Below are 15290 nucleotides of genomic sequence, written 5' to 3'. Positions count from 1 at the left end.
ATTCACAGGCTTAGGTCGCAGGTTTAGTGACATTGTAATGTCACGGGTACACTGTAGTGATATTGTAAGGAATGTATTTTGTAATTTTTATATAATATATTTAAGATATGTATGATATTTTGATAATTTTACTGATCGTTTGCTTATGAGGCCGTTTCTGATTGGTCTGTTTCTTGTATATAGTCCTTATTTTTGTCATTAGTCATAGTTTTGCATTAATTTAATCAACTATTGATATCTAAGCAAATTGGTCTTTGGTCACTAGTAGGTCCCCAAAAAAAATAAACACTATCACAACGCACAAGCTGTTGTGTTTTTCTAAAATAACGAGCACAAAGAGTATAATAATATATAGGGAAAAGAGAGCCCTCTCTACGCATTAAGAGCTGTCTATTTGAAAACTAGCGCCATTTGGAGATTGACCCCGAAAATTACTATATATTGCAAAAAATAGGCGTATCGAACTTGGGTTGCGGCGCTGGGCACAAAGGATCCGAACTGCAAAGTTCTTAAGAGGAAATATAACCGTGCCTCAAGATTTTTCAAGCGGCAAATCGCCCGTGCGAAGTCAAAGCACGTCGTCAAAATCGGCGAGCAGCTTTCCAGTTACCCGACCAGAACACGCAAGTTAGTTCTGGTCGTTGTCGAAAGCTGCTCTCGGTAACTTCAACCAGCCGTCCATGCCGCCGTTGCACATGAGGAATGACACCCTGGCCCATACGGCAAAAGAGAAAGCCCATCTACTGTGCGCTCTTTTCGCCTCCAACCCGACTCTTGACGACAACGAAAAAACACCGCCGACCATCCCGCGGTGTCAGAGCTCTATGCCTGAAGTACAGTTCAGACAGAAAACTGTTAGGCGAGCTCTGTTTTCGTTGGACGTCAGGAAGTCGAGCGGGCCGGATGGCATTTCTCCAATCGTGCTTAGAACGTGTGCCCCTGAGTTGACGCCGGTGCTAACGCGTTTATTCCGGCACTCTTATTCCAAAGGCGTAGTCCCTGACTCATGGAAGTCAGCCCTTGTCCATCCGATCCAAAAAAAGGAGACAGTTCGGATCGGGCAAACTACAGGCCTATTACTATTAACTCCCTGCTCTCCAAAATCATGGAGAGCATAATTAGTCGCCAGCTTTTAGTATACCTAGAGGGTACACCAGTTGATCAACGACCGACAATACGGCTTTCGCCATGGTCGGTCGGCAGGTGATCTTCTGGTATACCTATCACATAGATGGGTGGTGGCTATAGAAAGCAAGGCGGAAGGCCTGGTAGTTAGCCTGGATATAGCGAAGGCCTTTGATCGTGTATGGCACAAGGCGCTCCTCTCAAAACTTCCATCATTTGGGCTTCCCGAGAGCTTATGTAAGTGGACCTCCAGCTTCCTCACTGGGCGTAGCATACAAGTCGTTGTCGACGGTTTTTGCTCGAATCCCAAGCCCGTGAACGCTGGAGTGCCCCAAGGCTGTGTGCTATCTCCCACGCCGTTTCTTCTGCATATCAATGATATGCTGGACACCTCCAACATACATTGCTATGCAGACGACAGCACTGGTGAAGCCGTATACACGGGCTATGCTATTTTGCTCTTAATAGTGATTTTCATTATTATAACACTAGAAATAAGGGATTGCTTGTAACTAATTCTAGTAGGCTTCATAAGATACATAATAGCTTTAAGGGTAAATGTATACACTTCTACAATAAAGTCCCAGCCACTGTTCAGGCATTATCTATAAATAAATTTAAATGTTTTATAAAAAAATGGCTCTGTCGTAAATCCTGTTACTCCACTGCTGAATATCTAAATGATCGGACAGCCTGGGACTAGATTGTGATTATTTTATAGCGACTGTACAATATTGTATATTTTTATTGAAAAGAGCGCATAAAAAAAGAATGCTGGGAGAGTTTCTTGCGCCGCTTCTTCTCTCTCAGAGCGCCATTTGTTTCCGAAGCGGTAGTAGTATCTAGTAGTATAAGAAATGACATCAAAAAGAATTCGAAAGGAATCAATTTTGAGAAAATAAATGCCTTTTATGCCTTTTTATGCAAGTCTCTCTCGGGAAAACGTCGACCAGTGCCGGGAGAAACTTGTGACTTCTATCGAGTCCTCTCTCGAGAAGGTCGCGAAATGGGGTAAATTGAACCTTGTCCAATTGAACCCCCAGAAGACTCAAGTTTGCGCGTTTACCACAAAAAAATCCCCATTTGCCGTATCGCCGCTCTTCGACAACACTTCCCTAAAAGCCTCGCCTAGTATCGGAATACTGGGTCTCGAAATCTCGAGCGATTGCCAATTCCCCGGCCATCTGGAGGGCAAAGCCAAATTGGCTTCGAAGAAGCTGGGCGTCATCAATAGAGCACGGCAATACTTCAAGCCGGCCCACATTCTAGCGCTCTACAAAGCGCAGGTCCGGCCACACATGGAGTATTGCTGTCATCTCTGGTCTGGCGCACCCCAGTATCAGCTCGATCCATTTGACCGCGTGCAACGCAGAGCAGCTCGAATTGTCGGGGACCCAGTGCTCTGTGAACGGCGCTCACTTAGATCACTTGGCGTTGCGTAGAGACGTCGCTTTATTGTGTGTCTTCTACCGCATTTATCACGGGGAGTGTTCCGAAGAGCTGTTCAACCTGATTCCCGCCGCCGAAAGGAAGGCCGGCAACGCTCTTGTGATTCCTCTGGTGTTGCAAGAGAATGTGGGCGGCGGTGATCACTTAACACCAGGTGACCCGTACGCTGGTTTGTCCTCCTATTCCATCAAAAAAAAAATATATATATAAGCTCGAAATTATAAAATTCATTTTTAATTTTTTTTTTCGAGAGGAGTAAAATACATTTACGTATTGAAGACCCCGAAACGGGGTAAACACCCCCTACCGACTAAAAACCTCCTCTGTGCTGATAGCCCTGATGGCTTTTACAGCGAAGCCGGGCGGGGGCCTTGGAGGCGGAAAATTTAGCTCACAGGCGCGGGGCGTCTCGGAAGGAGACTCGAACATCGGACCGCCTGCTCAGTAGGCTGGATGGAAAGAAGATCACTAACGATCTAATATATCTGTTAGTCCAGTGGACTCTAGGTTTGAAGAGACTTCTCACTCGCCGGTTAGTGCGGTGATATATGTATGTAAGTATGTGTGAGTGTATGTAAGTGTGTGACTATTTGTGTGTAGTGTTATTGTAGGTGTGTGATTTGTGATGTGAGTGTGAGTTCAAACGATTACAGGACGAGGACTATCTCGTCGGGCTTCTATGAAAGTGTGTGAATCGTATTATATTAGGTTGCGGCCGCTGGAAATTATCAAAGTGACGAGTGGCAGCGGTTTGATGTACGCGATCGTAATATAGTCGTCCGGGTCGACTAGTACGTGTCGAGGTCGCCTCTGTTTGTTCAGACTGTGGTCTAGAGCAGTGTAAGCACATGCCTCCCTCACCAAGATATTAGGGTGCTCGGCCACCTTATCGAAGTAGCGTCGCGATATCTCCTTGAAATGTTGAGCGATGGTCGGCAGCTCAAGATCACGATGGAGATCTACGTAACGAACGAACCACGGCGCTCCGGTGGCCGTGCGTGTGAATCTATTCTGAACCACTTGCAAACGCCGCAAGTGGCTCGGCGGTGCGTGGGCAAACACGATGCTTGCGTACGACATAATGGGACGTACGATGGTCTTGTACAATGTCACCTTGTGTCTGAGCGGTAGTTTGCTTCGCTTGCACACAAGTGGATACAGGTGGCTAAGGACAAACCGGGCTCTATTGCAAACCGTGCTGATATGTTTTGCGAAGTTCATGTTACTGTTGAACGTAACACCTAAATATTTATAATGTTGGGCCCACGGAATAGGGGTCCCATATAATTTAACGATAGGTATAGGGGCCAAAGATTTTATTTTATTAGTATTACCAAAGAGTACCGCTGCACTCTTTGAGTTATTGACTTCAATCCACCATTTTCTGAACCAGTCTCCTAGTTCATTAACGGCGGCCTGAAGCACTCTTATATAAGTCGCGAGGCACCCCCGAGTGGCGCCATAATAAAGAGCCGTGTCGTCCGCATATTGTGCAATTTGCACTTTCTGAGGCTTCGGGAGGTCACTCGTGAAGAGTGAGAAGAGGGTCGGGGACAGAACTGAGCCCTGAGGCACTCCCGACCTGATGCGTTGGGGAGTGGATAACGTGCCTTCTACTCGATAGCGGAAGCTTCGATCAGTAAGGTAGGCTCGTATGATACGCACGAGCCTGTCTGGCATACCCAGTACATACAGCTTAAAGATTAAGTTATGGCATACCTTGTCGAAAGCTTTCGCGACATCGAGAAATACGGTCGCTGTCACTGTACGGTATTGGATTCGATTGGATTCGTACAGTGGGCAGTGACACAACTAAAGAAAAGTTGAAAGGTTTCAAAGCGAGTGACAGCTGACAAAGCTTTCATTTTTTCGGGCCAACTAACAGATGGCAATACAGTCTTCTGAAAACGTCACTTTAAGGCGTCTGTCCCACCCCAAGGAGCATAATAAAATAATAAGCAATAAGTCTATTCTGCCAAGACTTTCACTGCACTAAGGTTACTAGAACAGAAATGAACAAGTTGTTTTTATAGTGTTGTATGAATGCAGGTTTATGATTTGTCTACTGAAGTGTCTAGCAGTAACTTAACAGCGATGTTGTTTAGACTGCACATAACAGCTCTCTTTGAAGCGCCGGTCCGTCACATATGGAGTACTGCTCTTATCTAGTGCACCCCAGTATCAGCTCGAAACAATTGACTGTGTTGCAATGCAGAGCTACTCTAACTGTCGGGTATCCACTGCTCTGTCACTGGATACCCGACAGTTAGATGTTAGATCACTTTTCGTTCCGTAGAGATGTATTATCAAGGGAGTATTCCGAAGAATTGTTATCAGATTCCTACCGTAATATTTTAAGGAACTTTCTTCCTCGTACACCCAAACATTGGAATGGGCTCCCTTATGTGTTTTTCCAAGAGGATACGACTTATGTTTCTTAAAAACTGCTGTACATATCCCTAAATGGCTAGCTACAGAGCTGAGATATTGGAGAATGTGGGCGACAGTGACTACTTACAAAATCGAGAATTAGTTAAGTCTTCGTTAAGTGTGCGACTTAGTACTTAATTAAATATAAATAAGTAGTGGCTCTAAGATTTGATTTGAATATATACATTTTATTAGAGGCATCTACAACAAATTAAACAACATATATACGAACATGCGAATATGGGGAACCAAATGCAACAACTCAACATGTATAGAAACAAATGTAGGGAACTCATCGTACATTTCATGGCTGATAAGAAATATGGATAAAAACCCGGATATCGATCATGCAGAAATGAGTATTGTGTTGCTCTTAGTGTATTTTTATATAAAATGCATTTTTCAAACTCCCATAGCTTTTCGTCATCACATACACGCTTCCAAAACTTTTTGACATACTGCAATGGCTTAAATTTTGATAATGTATTTGTAGCTTTGGTGCATTGTCTTCTTTTACAATATCGATATTTTGTTTTGCTAGGCACAACACGATACGTTTGTTTGTTTCGTGGCTGCTGAGATTTTGGGGATCCTTTGTTTATTCCGTTTATATCTGGAAGTTTAGGTTTAATATTTTCTTTTATTTTAGGAATATAAGCTAGAGCACTTTTATCATGCTTATTAGGACAAATAGGTTCTAAAGATAGTTGCTTGACTTGAGTTTTCACTTCATTACAAGTTTTGTTTTCTATATTATAAACGTTTTCTCTCCTTCTAGTACACTTTCGGCGATTTATTAATTTTTCACTATTTTCCGGTGTGAGTTCATATATTTTCTTGTTGTTTTCATATTGTGATTTGCTTGTGGACTTAATAACCCAACCTTTGTTAGAATGGTATAGCAAAGTATATCTCTTATTTTGATTAAGATTTTTTTTTGGAGGATGTTTGAAACTGCTGGGAGATTTAGAACCTGAAAATTTTTTTTCATCATCGACTCTATTATCAAAAAAATTGTTCCAAAGAGTTGTGATTGTTTTAGTTGTCATTTCAGCGTATTTGTACATCACAGCAAAAATTGACTCATCACTTTTTTTATTCAACTTTTCATTTATTTCAATTAATTCCTGTGGCCTTAAAGGATATGTTACTAGCCAACATATTCCAAGTAAAATTATACAGGGGCTCCAGATTATTAATATACAGGCTAAAATAATGTATTTTAAAAATTTTATGGCCGTTTCCTTCGAAGGTCGTTCCTTTGTCTGGAAGAGTTTGGGTTTTGATAGCAAACTAAGTGGGTGGCGTGTGCCCAAGTCTGTTTTGCTGATGTGAGGAGATGGTCCGCAAGGTGGACTGTGAGGTGGGCTTTGCCGTGGACTTCGAGGTAGACTGCGGTATGGTTTACAAGAACTCCGAGAAGGACTGCAACAAGGACTGCGAGGTTTTTGCTGATCTTCGAGTGGCCGATAGATGGAATCGCATTTGTCAGAAACATTATTTAATCTACACAAACTAGGCTGTAATTTAATGAGGGATTTTTTATACAACTCATTATTTTTAGATTCACTTCTATTATTTTGCATGTTTGGAAAATTTAAAAGAACACAATGAAATGATGCAAGGGCATTCTTCTTCTCTATACTGTCTTTTAATGAAAGACGCACGCATGGTTTGCTATCATTATTTTCTTCCTTATGATGACATAGTTGACTATTTCTTACAAAATTATTTTTTTTTCTGCAGGTTACCTGCTTAGTCCAAAATACCTTTGTACTACATGGCCTTTTTAGAGTATATAGATCATTTGAGGACTTTGACTGTTTAATATTGAGATCTTTGTTGCAATGATCTGATGGCTTTTTGTTACGCTCGCGCTTAGATTTCCAATTTTTTGACATAAAGAGAACATCCACGTTATTCTCACGGGGTCCTTTTCGATGTCGTCTTAGTTTTGCTTTTTTTGAATATGATCTTTTCTCATTAAGTTGGCAATCACTTTTTGAATTAAAAGGTGATATTCGTAATAACCTGCCTGTAAAATAACATTTCATAAATGATTATTCTGCAATCATAAATAAAAATTTAAATTATTAAATGATATTAAATCAACTATTAGTTCCCCAAAACATAGCTTAAGGGTTAAATCTAACAACCTCTACAACTGTTTTAAAGCAGTTCTTGGAATGGAAACAAAGGCCTTAATAATTTAAGGCCTCGAAATAGGCAATAAAATCATTGTAAGCGCTCCTTATCATACTTTGCTTTAAGACTCATAGAAGATGTCACGTTTTCTGTATTTTATAAATTAGTTTTGAATCTTTTTGAACATTTAATTAGGGGCTTCTATTCTATATACTTTATTCACAGTGTCTAAACATGCTCTTACTAGAAGGCTGCTGAAAAGATTCCATTAAATATTTGAGAACTGAATTATTTTTCGAAGTATCTCCGGCATGTGAATTTTCATGTTTTTCATCAGTTTGCTTATGTGCAGATGTGTTTTCTTTTATTTTACTATGATTGTATATTATCTTATTATTTTTCGTGTCATTTTTTGATTTGACTGTTATAGGCTCATCATAGGTGACAGTACGAAGTTTGTGAATATTTTGTGTTTCATTTTCCATTGCTTCAGTCCAATAAAGATCCAATTACGTCCTTTTAATATTAAATTTAATTCCTTAAACATTATTTAGAAATTCGATAAATATAAAACATGTATACAAAGATATATAATTAAAAAAAGATGTCACTGTTGTGACTCTGTCATATCAAAGACATATTTTGCTAACCAAAATACAATCAGCACTGCTTCTATTCACTATTCAGAAGAACCTATTTTGTGCCAAACTTTGTGAACAAAGTCTGTGGAAGCATAGAATTATGGCTATATTTCACCGGGACACGACGGTAGTGCAACCAGTCGTGCCGTAAGCTAGTAAACTAAACACCATACAGACACCAGATTTGCCACACCACATTGAGACGGTATCAAAATGTACCTCGAAGAAATAGCATTTCTGCTGTAAGTAAGTAGGAAAAGAAAGTTCAAGAGAAAAAAGAAACAGTGGTGGGTTCATCCTTATTCTAAGCATTTAATTTTTAAATTTATATAGGAATAATTTGATGAGGAATTATATTAAATTGATGGTCTGCATTGAATGTCGATAATAAACCCTTCTGTATTGAAATTATCCATCGTATGCAATTAACAAACGCAATATAAAAAAAAATACAACAGTGCACACGTGTTGCATGCCAAGAGGAGGGTGCACGCGTCCGAGTTGGTCGCGCCACCAAATTAGTTGCACAACCAATCGGACGCCACGTGAGTGACTCTCTATAGAGCTATATTATATTTTATTGGTAGCAGCGACTAGTTGCGGCCCATGGTGTCTACCATGGGCCGCAACTAGTCGCTGAAATATATACTATATACTAGGCGTTGAAATATATAGCCCTTAGAATATACTAGCGTTACTGACCTATTAAATAGTAGTGCCTAGTGCATTAAAGCCTATAAACAACAGGACAGCCCGATAATGCGTGACCAATTCTTATTATTCAGTGTGCGCGTTAGCTAGTTGTTCTATATTCATAAACAAAAACAAAAGAAGACGAATAATTTTTTTCACTGAGTGAGCAAAAATCGACTTTACTCACAGGTTTTATGCAGCAATATCTCCATTTTTAAGCTAGGGAGGTGAAAACACTATTTGCCGGTTGGAATATAAACAAGCCTCTTCCTTCTCCAAATCAATTGGTATTCGTCGTTCCACTAAGTGATAAAAATAGATTCCTGATTTTGAACCTAAAGGTAAATTATATCACACAGCAGAAATACACTTTCTCCGGGGTGCTTTCCGTTACCCGTACGTAACTATCTGTTTATTGTTTAGTTACTTAGTGGTTTAGTTAAACTTTGGATGCGATTGCTGCCATGCGATTGCAGCCAATTTAGAGTTGTAAATACGTCAACTGTCTTATTAATAAACGCAGTGTAAATTTAGTCCAAGTTTAAACTTACTTCTCGGCTCCCTGTCATATACTTCTGTAGTAATAAAAGTAAGATAAAGACAAAAAGTTTTATCAGGTAGTAACTTTGTATTTTACTCTTTTTTTGCGCCCAAACAAAGGGAAAGGGCTACCCTCGGGGATAACAACGGGAGGGAGGTGGATACCTCATGCATACCATCGCAGCCTAAGTCTGCGTTAGTTATGTGGGACTCACGTAAAACCTAGGTGCCTACCCTCTAAACACCACATGGGGTTGGCTTTGGGCAAGTGCCCTCTAAGCCTTCATCGAAGGCGACCTTATCTTGGGGGGAGAGAGGCGCAAGCGGCACTCCCTATGGAGTATCCGCATATCAATGAACATCTTACATTCGTACTTATAGGACTTGATAATATGGGGGTTTGGAAAATTTTAAACTACCTATTAGGATGTTTATATGTAATTTGTTTTATTATTTGCCAGCACAACTCTTTGCTCTGCACCGCATCTCTAATTCGTACCGGGCCAGTCCGTCCAAGAAAATCTCAAATAAATTAAAAAAATCCTTACTCTGAGGTTTTATTACAAAATTAACAATCGCAACAACAAGAGCAAAAGCAACATTTACAAATTTCTAGGCAGATTAAACATGGCACCCAAAATATAAATCCCAGACAAAATGTTAGGCAGATTGTAAAATTTCTCCACTGTGCTCGAGCGCTGAGAAAATGAGGATAAAATTTAGGCCATTCATTGTAAATCCATAAGTGTGGAGTTCTTTGTAGTGACATCAGATAGCAATCACCAGCAACTGAATCCGCCTTTTGCTCTCGTCTGTACGGAGCCTTAGCTCTGTTTGAATAATAACAATTATTATTGTTGACAGTGCTTCTATAATTAGGCAGGCATCTATTTTTCATATTTGCTATAAAATCGTGCTTATTCATTTTAGCTAACTTTTTATTATAACTCTCCATTTTTAACATTTTTTCGAAGAAATTATGCAGTACGTCCACAGCTTTATAGTGATTCTTCTTATTTTCTTTACTTTTATGTTTTTTAGTGTCTTTGTTTTTTAATTTTTCTAATGCATGTGTTACTTTCCTAAGTTTTATTCTCGCTTTCTTTAGTTTTACTTCTGCTGAGTTGTCGCAATGTTTCTCTTCAAGTTTTTTTTCAAGAGTCTTTATTTTTTGTTTAACTTCAAATTCTTTACATATCAGAACTTTCTGCGTCTTTTGTAAGTTAGCTCGCATCTTTTTAAGTTCTATGAGATCATTTCCTATAGTTTCTTTTTCTGTACATGGACAACGACCCATATTATCGAACAATTGAATCGATTCCTTTCAGACTTTTTACGATTTTTTTTATTTTATTATATTTTTATTAAGTATTTGTCACATTTTGATGAATAAAAGATTAAGGTAAGTTTGATATAATATTTTGAATTAATTGTAACATTTCTTTTGTTTACCCCCTCTTTTTTCTACAAAAAATGTCTAAAATATTATTTATAGCATTACTTAATTGGTTGTTTATTATTTCGTAAAATTTACTGTTATTGAGATATTTATGATTATCTTTAATGTGTCGTATTATGTCAAATGATAATTTTTTAATATATCCATGCATCGTAGGTATTATATTCTTAATTGCACCTTTATGCGTTTTCTTTTCCTTTGACGTATTTAAAATACTATGGTCTAGCTGTTCTACAGTCACTTACAGGTGAGGTTAATTTTAAGAAACTATTCAAATTCCATTGCAAATATCGTTTCAAAATAGGATATGAAATCACTTATTAAATCAAAAACTACCACCCATTGGAAAAATATAGACTCTGGCCTAAGAAGAAAGGGCGTAAGAGACTCTGCGGACTTCTTCTTCTTTTGTAAATAAAATTTCGATGCAATCAAATTTATAATTTTAATAGCATGACGGCGGTCGCTCCATTCCCATCTGTGGTATCATTAAGAAAGTAAATTTTTGTTATAGGAACCTTTACCACACAAAGGTTTTTTAACCGACTTCAAAAAAGGAGGAGGTTCTCAATTCGTCGGTATATTTTTTTTATGTTTGTTACCTCAAAACTTTCGACTGGGTGAACCGATTTGGATATTTTTTTTTATTTGAAAGTTGGTGCTTCCCGTGTGGTTCCATTGTAATTTGGTCCAGATCTGTCAATGGCATCCATGAGAAAACCATAAAAGTCTTAAATTACATATACATACGTATAGCAAAATAGATGATAAATTTACGAATAACTCAATATCGCGCCAACCGATTTCGATGCCTTTTTTTGATTGGAAAGGATATACTTCAAAGATAGTTTGGTGAGAGTTTGGTTAGGTTCTGATTACGGAATCCATGACAAAGTCACGGAACTCTTCAATTCTTAGGAGAAAATTAACGATACTCGACCGAATCTTTTTTACGAGCATGCTATCGTTATATATATTACGTTCATTGCTGCATTGAAAAATTAAGTGAATCTACACATATTTATACTAATTGTTACTTAGCGTACTTCAAATTCACTAAAATCATAAAATAAAAAAAATAACAAAAAACAACCGACTTCAAAAACACTATTCCAAAACAATATCTAGATATAAAAAAAAAACTTTTATTTGGAACAATTTAACAAAGATATTACAAACAAGTAAAAACGATGATAGCTGCAAAAGTATAAACTGCAGCGAATACAATAAGGAATGATGTTCCATGCACAAATATCTAAATAGTAAACAGAGTACGGTAATTAAAAAATAGTACAGGACATGTGATTTGAAATATATACATCATTATTATTAAATTATGTGTTTAGTTTTGGGTGAAGTGTGTGGGTGAGTGTTAGAGATACGTATATAGTAAGTGAAGTTTGTTACATTTGTACTGTGTGTGTTTTTCTTAGGTGTGTGAGGGAGTGATGAATATTTTACACATCCACAAGTTTCTCTGTATCTTCATAATCTAATGTTTTTAACCAGGAGTCAAGTTTCGCTTTACATTTCCTCTTGGTCAGTGGGTAGATGTTTAAGCTTTTGTTGATTTTGTTATAAAATTTAGAGCTTATGTGTTTGTAATGGCGACTTGCAGCTATAGTTCTTCGTGAATCAATATAACATACCCTATTTGAGCGGCGTGTGGTACAGCATTTAGGGTCAAAGGTAATTTCGGAGTGTTTGCGAAGAGCAGTTTGAAATATAAATAGCTGTCTAACTGAGAGGACCTGGCAAAGGGTATACAGATCCGTTGTCGGATATCGGATTGGTTTCTGTTTTACCGGCACCACCCCATACCGTAAGGCAATACCCCAGAACAGACTGGGCAAGCGCAAAGTACACAGTTATTAAACAGCTGAAATCGGCTGCGGCTCTGAAATTTTTAAATATATATATTAGTTTTCTTACACGAGCTACAGTTAAATCAATATGTTGATATAATGTGAAGATACTTAAAAGTATAAAAATAATTGCGTATTTTTATACAATCTAATTAATGAATCTAGTTCTAGATAAGATTATTGTAATTTTTGGAGTCGGTGTCATCCAAGATAGGTTTGTTACTACATACATAGTTATAGGTGAGATGTGCTTGAGTCGTGAGGAGGCGAGAGGCGAGAGCGGGTCGCGGCGGAAGGACACCGATTCCAAAAATAACAATAATCGTATCTAGAATTAGATTAATTAATTAGATTGTATAAAAATACGCAATTATTTTTAGTACACATAATATCTATTGTTTTGGAGTGTTTTCTAGTGTTTTTGAAGTCGGTTGTTTTGTTGTTAAAATTAGAAAAATTCTTTTGTTTTTCGTATTATATATTTGTTTTGAAAATTTTCTTGGATCATGTTGTAAAAGCATAATATACTGTTATAAATTGCCCACAAAAGACTTACTAATTCTACTTTGACGAGTAGTAGACATAATAAGATTATGTTTGTTCATTTTAAGATTACTCAAACTTATGCTTAAAAATATCCTTTCAAAAGAAGCATAGCAAATTTGAGACGTGATTATACTTTTTACGGTCCGAAAAATCTAGAGCTCGTGGTATTTTTTATAGTAGTTGAGTCAACTTTTTACCAGTAGGAGGCTCCTTTGCACAGGATGCTGGCTAGATTATGGGTACCACAACTGTACCTATTTCTGCCGTGAAGCAGTAATGTGTAAGCATAACTGTGTTTCGGTCTGAAGGGCGTCGTTTATACATTACCTGAACGTTTAAGGCATTGTATAGAATACGGAATTATACACATTGCCGGTAACATATTATACACCAATAAACAACGCTCCTGTGATTCCTCTGATGTTAGTGATCACTTATCATCAAGAGACCTGAACGTTCATTTGTCCTCCTCCTCCATTAAAAAATACAAGAACTTTTAAACTTTTTACAAGAATTTTTATTTTATGTTTGATAAAGCACCAATTTCAAAGTGTTAATATAATACTTATATTTATTATTTACACTACATTCAGGGACCTAAATATAAACATATGTTAATGAGGATAGCTAATATTTTATGTCAAGCGTCTTCTCTGTATGCCAAAGAGAATATGCTATAAAATATATTCGCGAAAGAAGCGATGTACACATAGTATCATATAAAACGTTATTATACCTTTTCCTGAACTGATAAGGTCAGCTGATTTTGACCCCGGCTTGCCGACCTGTCCCAAGTCTCCGCCACGTTTGAGCGGGCAACGAGCAACTCTCAGACCGCCTCAAGTCGTTCGTACAAGCGCACGTTTCGCGCCATAATCTCAGTGTTACCAAGTGCTAACGAAGTGTCACTTACCGGGATTTACGTACGAATACTCCGCTTGCTCGCATTGTCGACATTACTGAAAACCGGTAAGCGATCTCAAGTTAGTTTTTCGCTGTATTAAAATTGCGAAGCTAGATTTACAATAAGCAACCTATTTGATGTTGATTTTAAGTTAAAAATGTATATATATACATTAAAAAAAATAACTTCTATAAATGATAATATTTAATATTATTAATTATATCAAACTAAAAACTAAGGACCTAACAGAAACGAGCTTACCTTTTAGGAGCTACTACTGTCTATGTTGCTTTTACATCATTCTTTTTTATTATTTTCAGACTTTGTTTATTTTTTAATGTATTTAAGTTTATTCATTATAAATGAATTTTCCATTATAAATGGAAAATCTTCACACCTTTTGTAAATAGATAGGGATATAATATTGTATTATACTAGTATAGGTACTTAGAATAGGCAAATGAATAACTGACTAAATTCTATAAGTTAAGGATATTTTATTTTTATTTTATAGCAAGTTCAATAACGTTTTTTATCTGAATCCTTTTGAAATTTACCATTATTTCTGTCACCTCGGTAGCTGTAAATAATGTTAGCATTCTTTGTTGCCTTGAGGATTAACACTGTCATTATCCTTCAGACATTCTTGTGAGTGGAAGAAATGCCTGTTTACCTCAATTATTACATCACCCATTTCCATTGAAAAAATCCGTATGTAATAGAGATTATATAAAGATTTATACTAATAAAATTTGCTCGCTCAATATTTTTAGATTCTCAGAAATTTAGTCAACATCTCTCTTGACCAGATACCGCAGCAGAATTATTATTACATAAGAACAATCGAAGAATTTTTCATAGATTTGTCGACATACATACACGCGTGCTAAATCTGCGCGAATCCACGCTAGTTATAGCGATCTTCCCTACTTGTAGGGACTAGGGGTGTTAGGGATATTCCTATCCGCATCCGCATATGCGGAACATTCGCATTAATTCAGATATCTGCATCAAATATGCATCATTTCAAAATATTTGCATCCGCAACAACCCTGGTAGCCAAAACGCCAGTAAGGAAGATGTGCTACTCATTAGCCGGGGCCGCGAGCTCCAGGTACTTTGGTGTAGGTACACTAAATATAAATGGAAACTTAAGTATTATTTTGATAATTAACAAAAAAATACGAGCTATTTCGGTCAACGCACAGTTCAGCCTAGCTATCCAACGCGGAAATGCTGTCAGTATTCTTGGTACACTTCCTTGTAATGACATATAGTTCATGTAATATAAGCAGCGTTATGTTGTAAACAAATATACTATAAAACAAAATTGAAATCTTAATGTAATTGTAATTATTAAATTTTAAGGCGAAGTAATTTATGCTACATAGGTATATTGATACACATTAACCAATATACTTGTTGGTAAATGTTAGATAGTTTTATCATTAAGCTAACGAGGTTAAACGTGATTATACGGGCAACTTGTGAAC

At 37.4% G+C, this 15290-nt stretch overlaps 2 protein-coding genes across 5 annotated transcripts in view; one reads left to right on the top strand and one right to left on the bottom strand.

Moving 5' to 3' along the window:
• Window positions 1–5195: 5195 nt before the first annotated feature.
• LOC126979406 (uncharacterized) lies at window positions 5196–7743 on the bottom strand. Its single transcript, XM_050828695.1, has 2 exons — window positions 7394–7743; window positions 5196–7039 (listed from the first exon to the last, which is right to left on the bottom strand). The coding sequence occupies exons 1-2, from the start codon at window positions 7632–7634 to the stop codon at window positions 5196–5198; spliced, it is 2085 nt and encodes a 694-aa protein (XP_050684652.1). The 5' UTR covers window positions 7635–7743.
• A 5986-nt stretch (window positions 7744–13729) lies between these two features.
• Window positions 13730–15290, top strand: part of LOC126969039 (uncharacterized) — a 40226-nt gene continuing 38665 nt past the window's right edge. For all 4 annotated transcript variants that reach the window (XR_007730336.1, XR_007730334.1, XR_007730335.1 and 1 more), the window contains exon 1: window positions 13730–13862. The gene's annotated coding sequence lies outside the window, so the exon portion shown is untranslated. The remainder of the gene's footprint in view (window positions 13863–15290) is intronic.

This window comes from Leptidea sinapis, chromosome 1 (genome assembly GCF_905404315.1).
Source record: "Leptidea sinapis chromosome 1, ilLepSina1.1, whole genome shotgun sequence".
Taxonomy (NCBI): Eukaryota; Metazoa; Arthropoda; class Insecta; order Lepidoptera; family Pieridae; genus Leptidea; species Leptidea sinapis.
The sequence above is the reverse complement of the archived record's forward strand: the minus strand, read 5'-3'. Positions and strand labels throughout refer to the sequence as shown.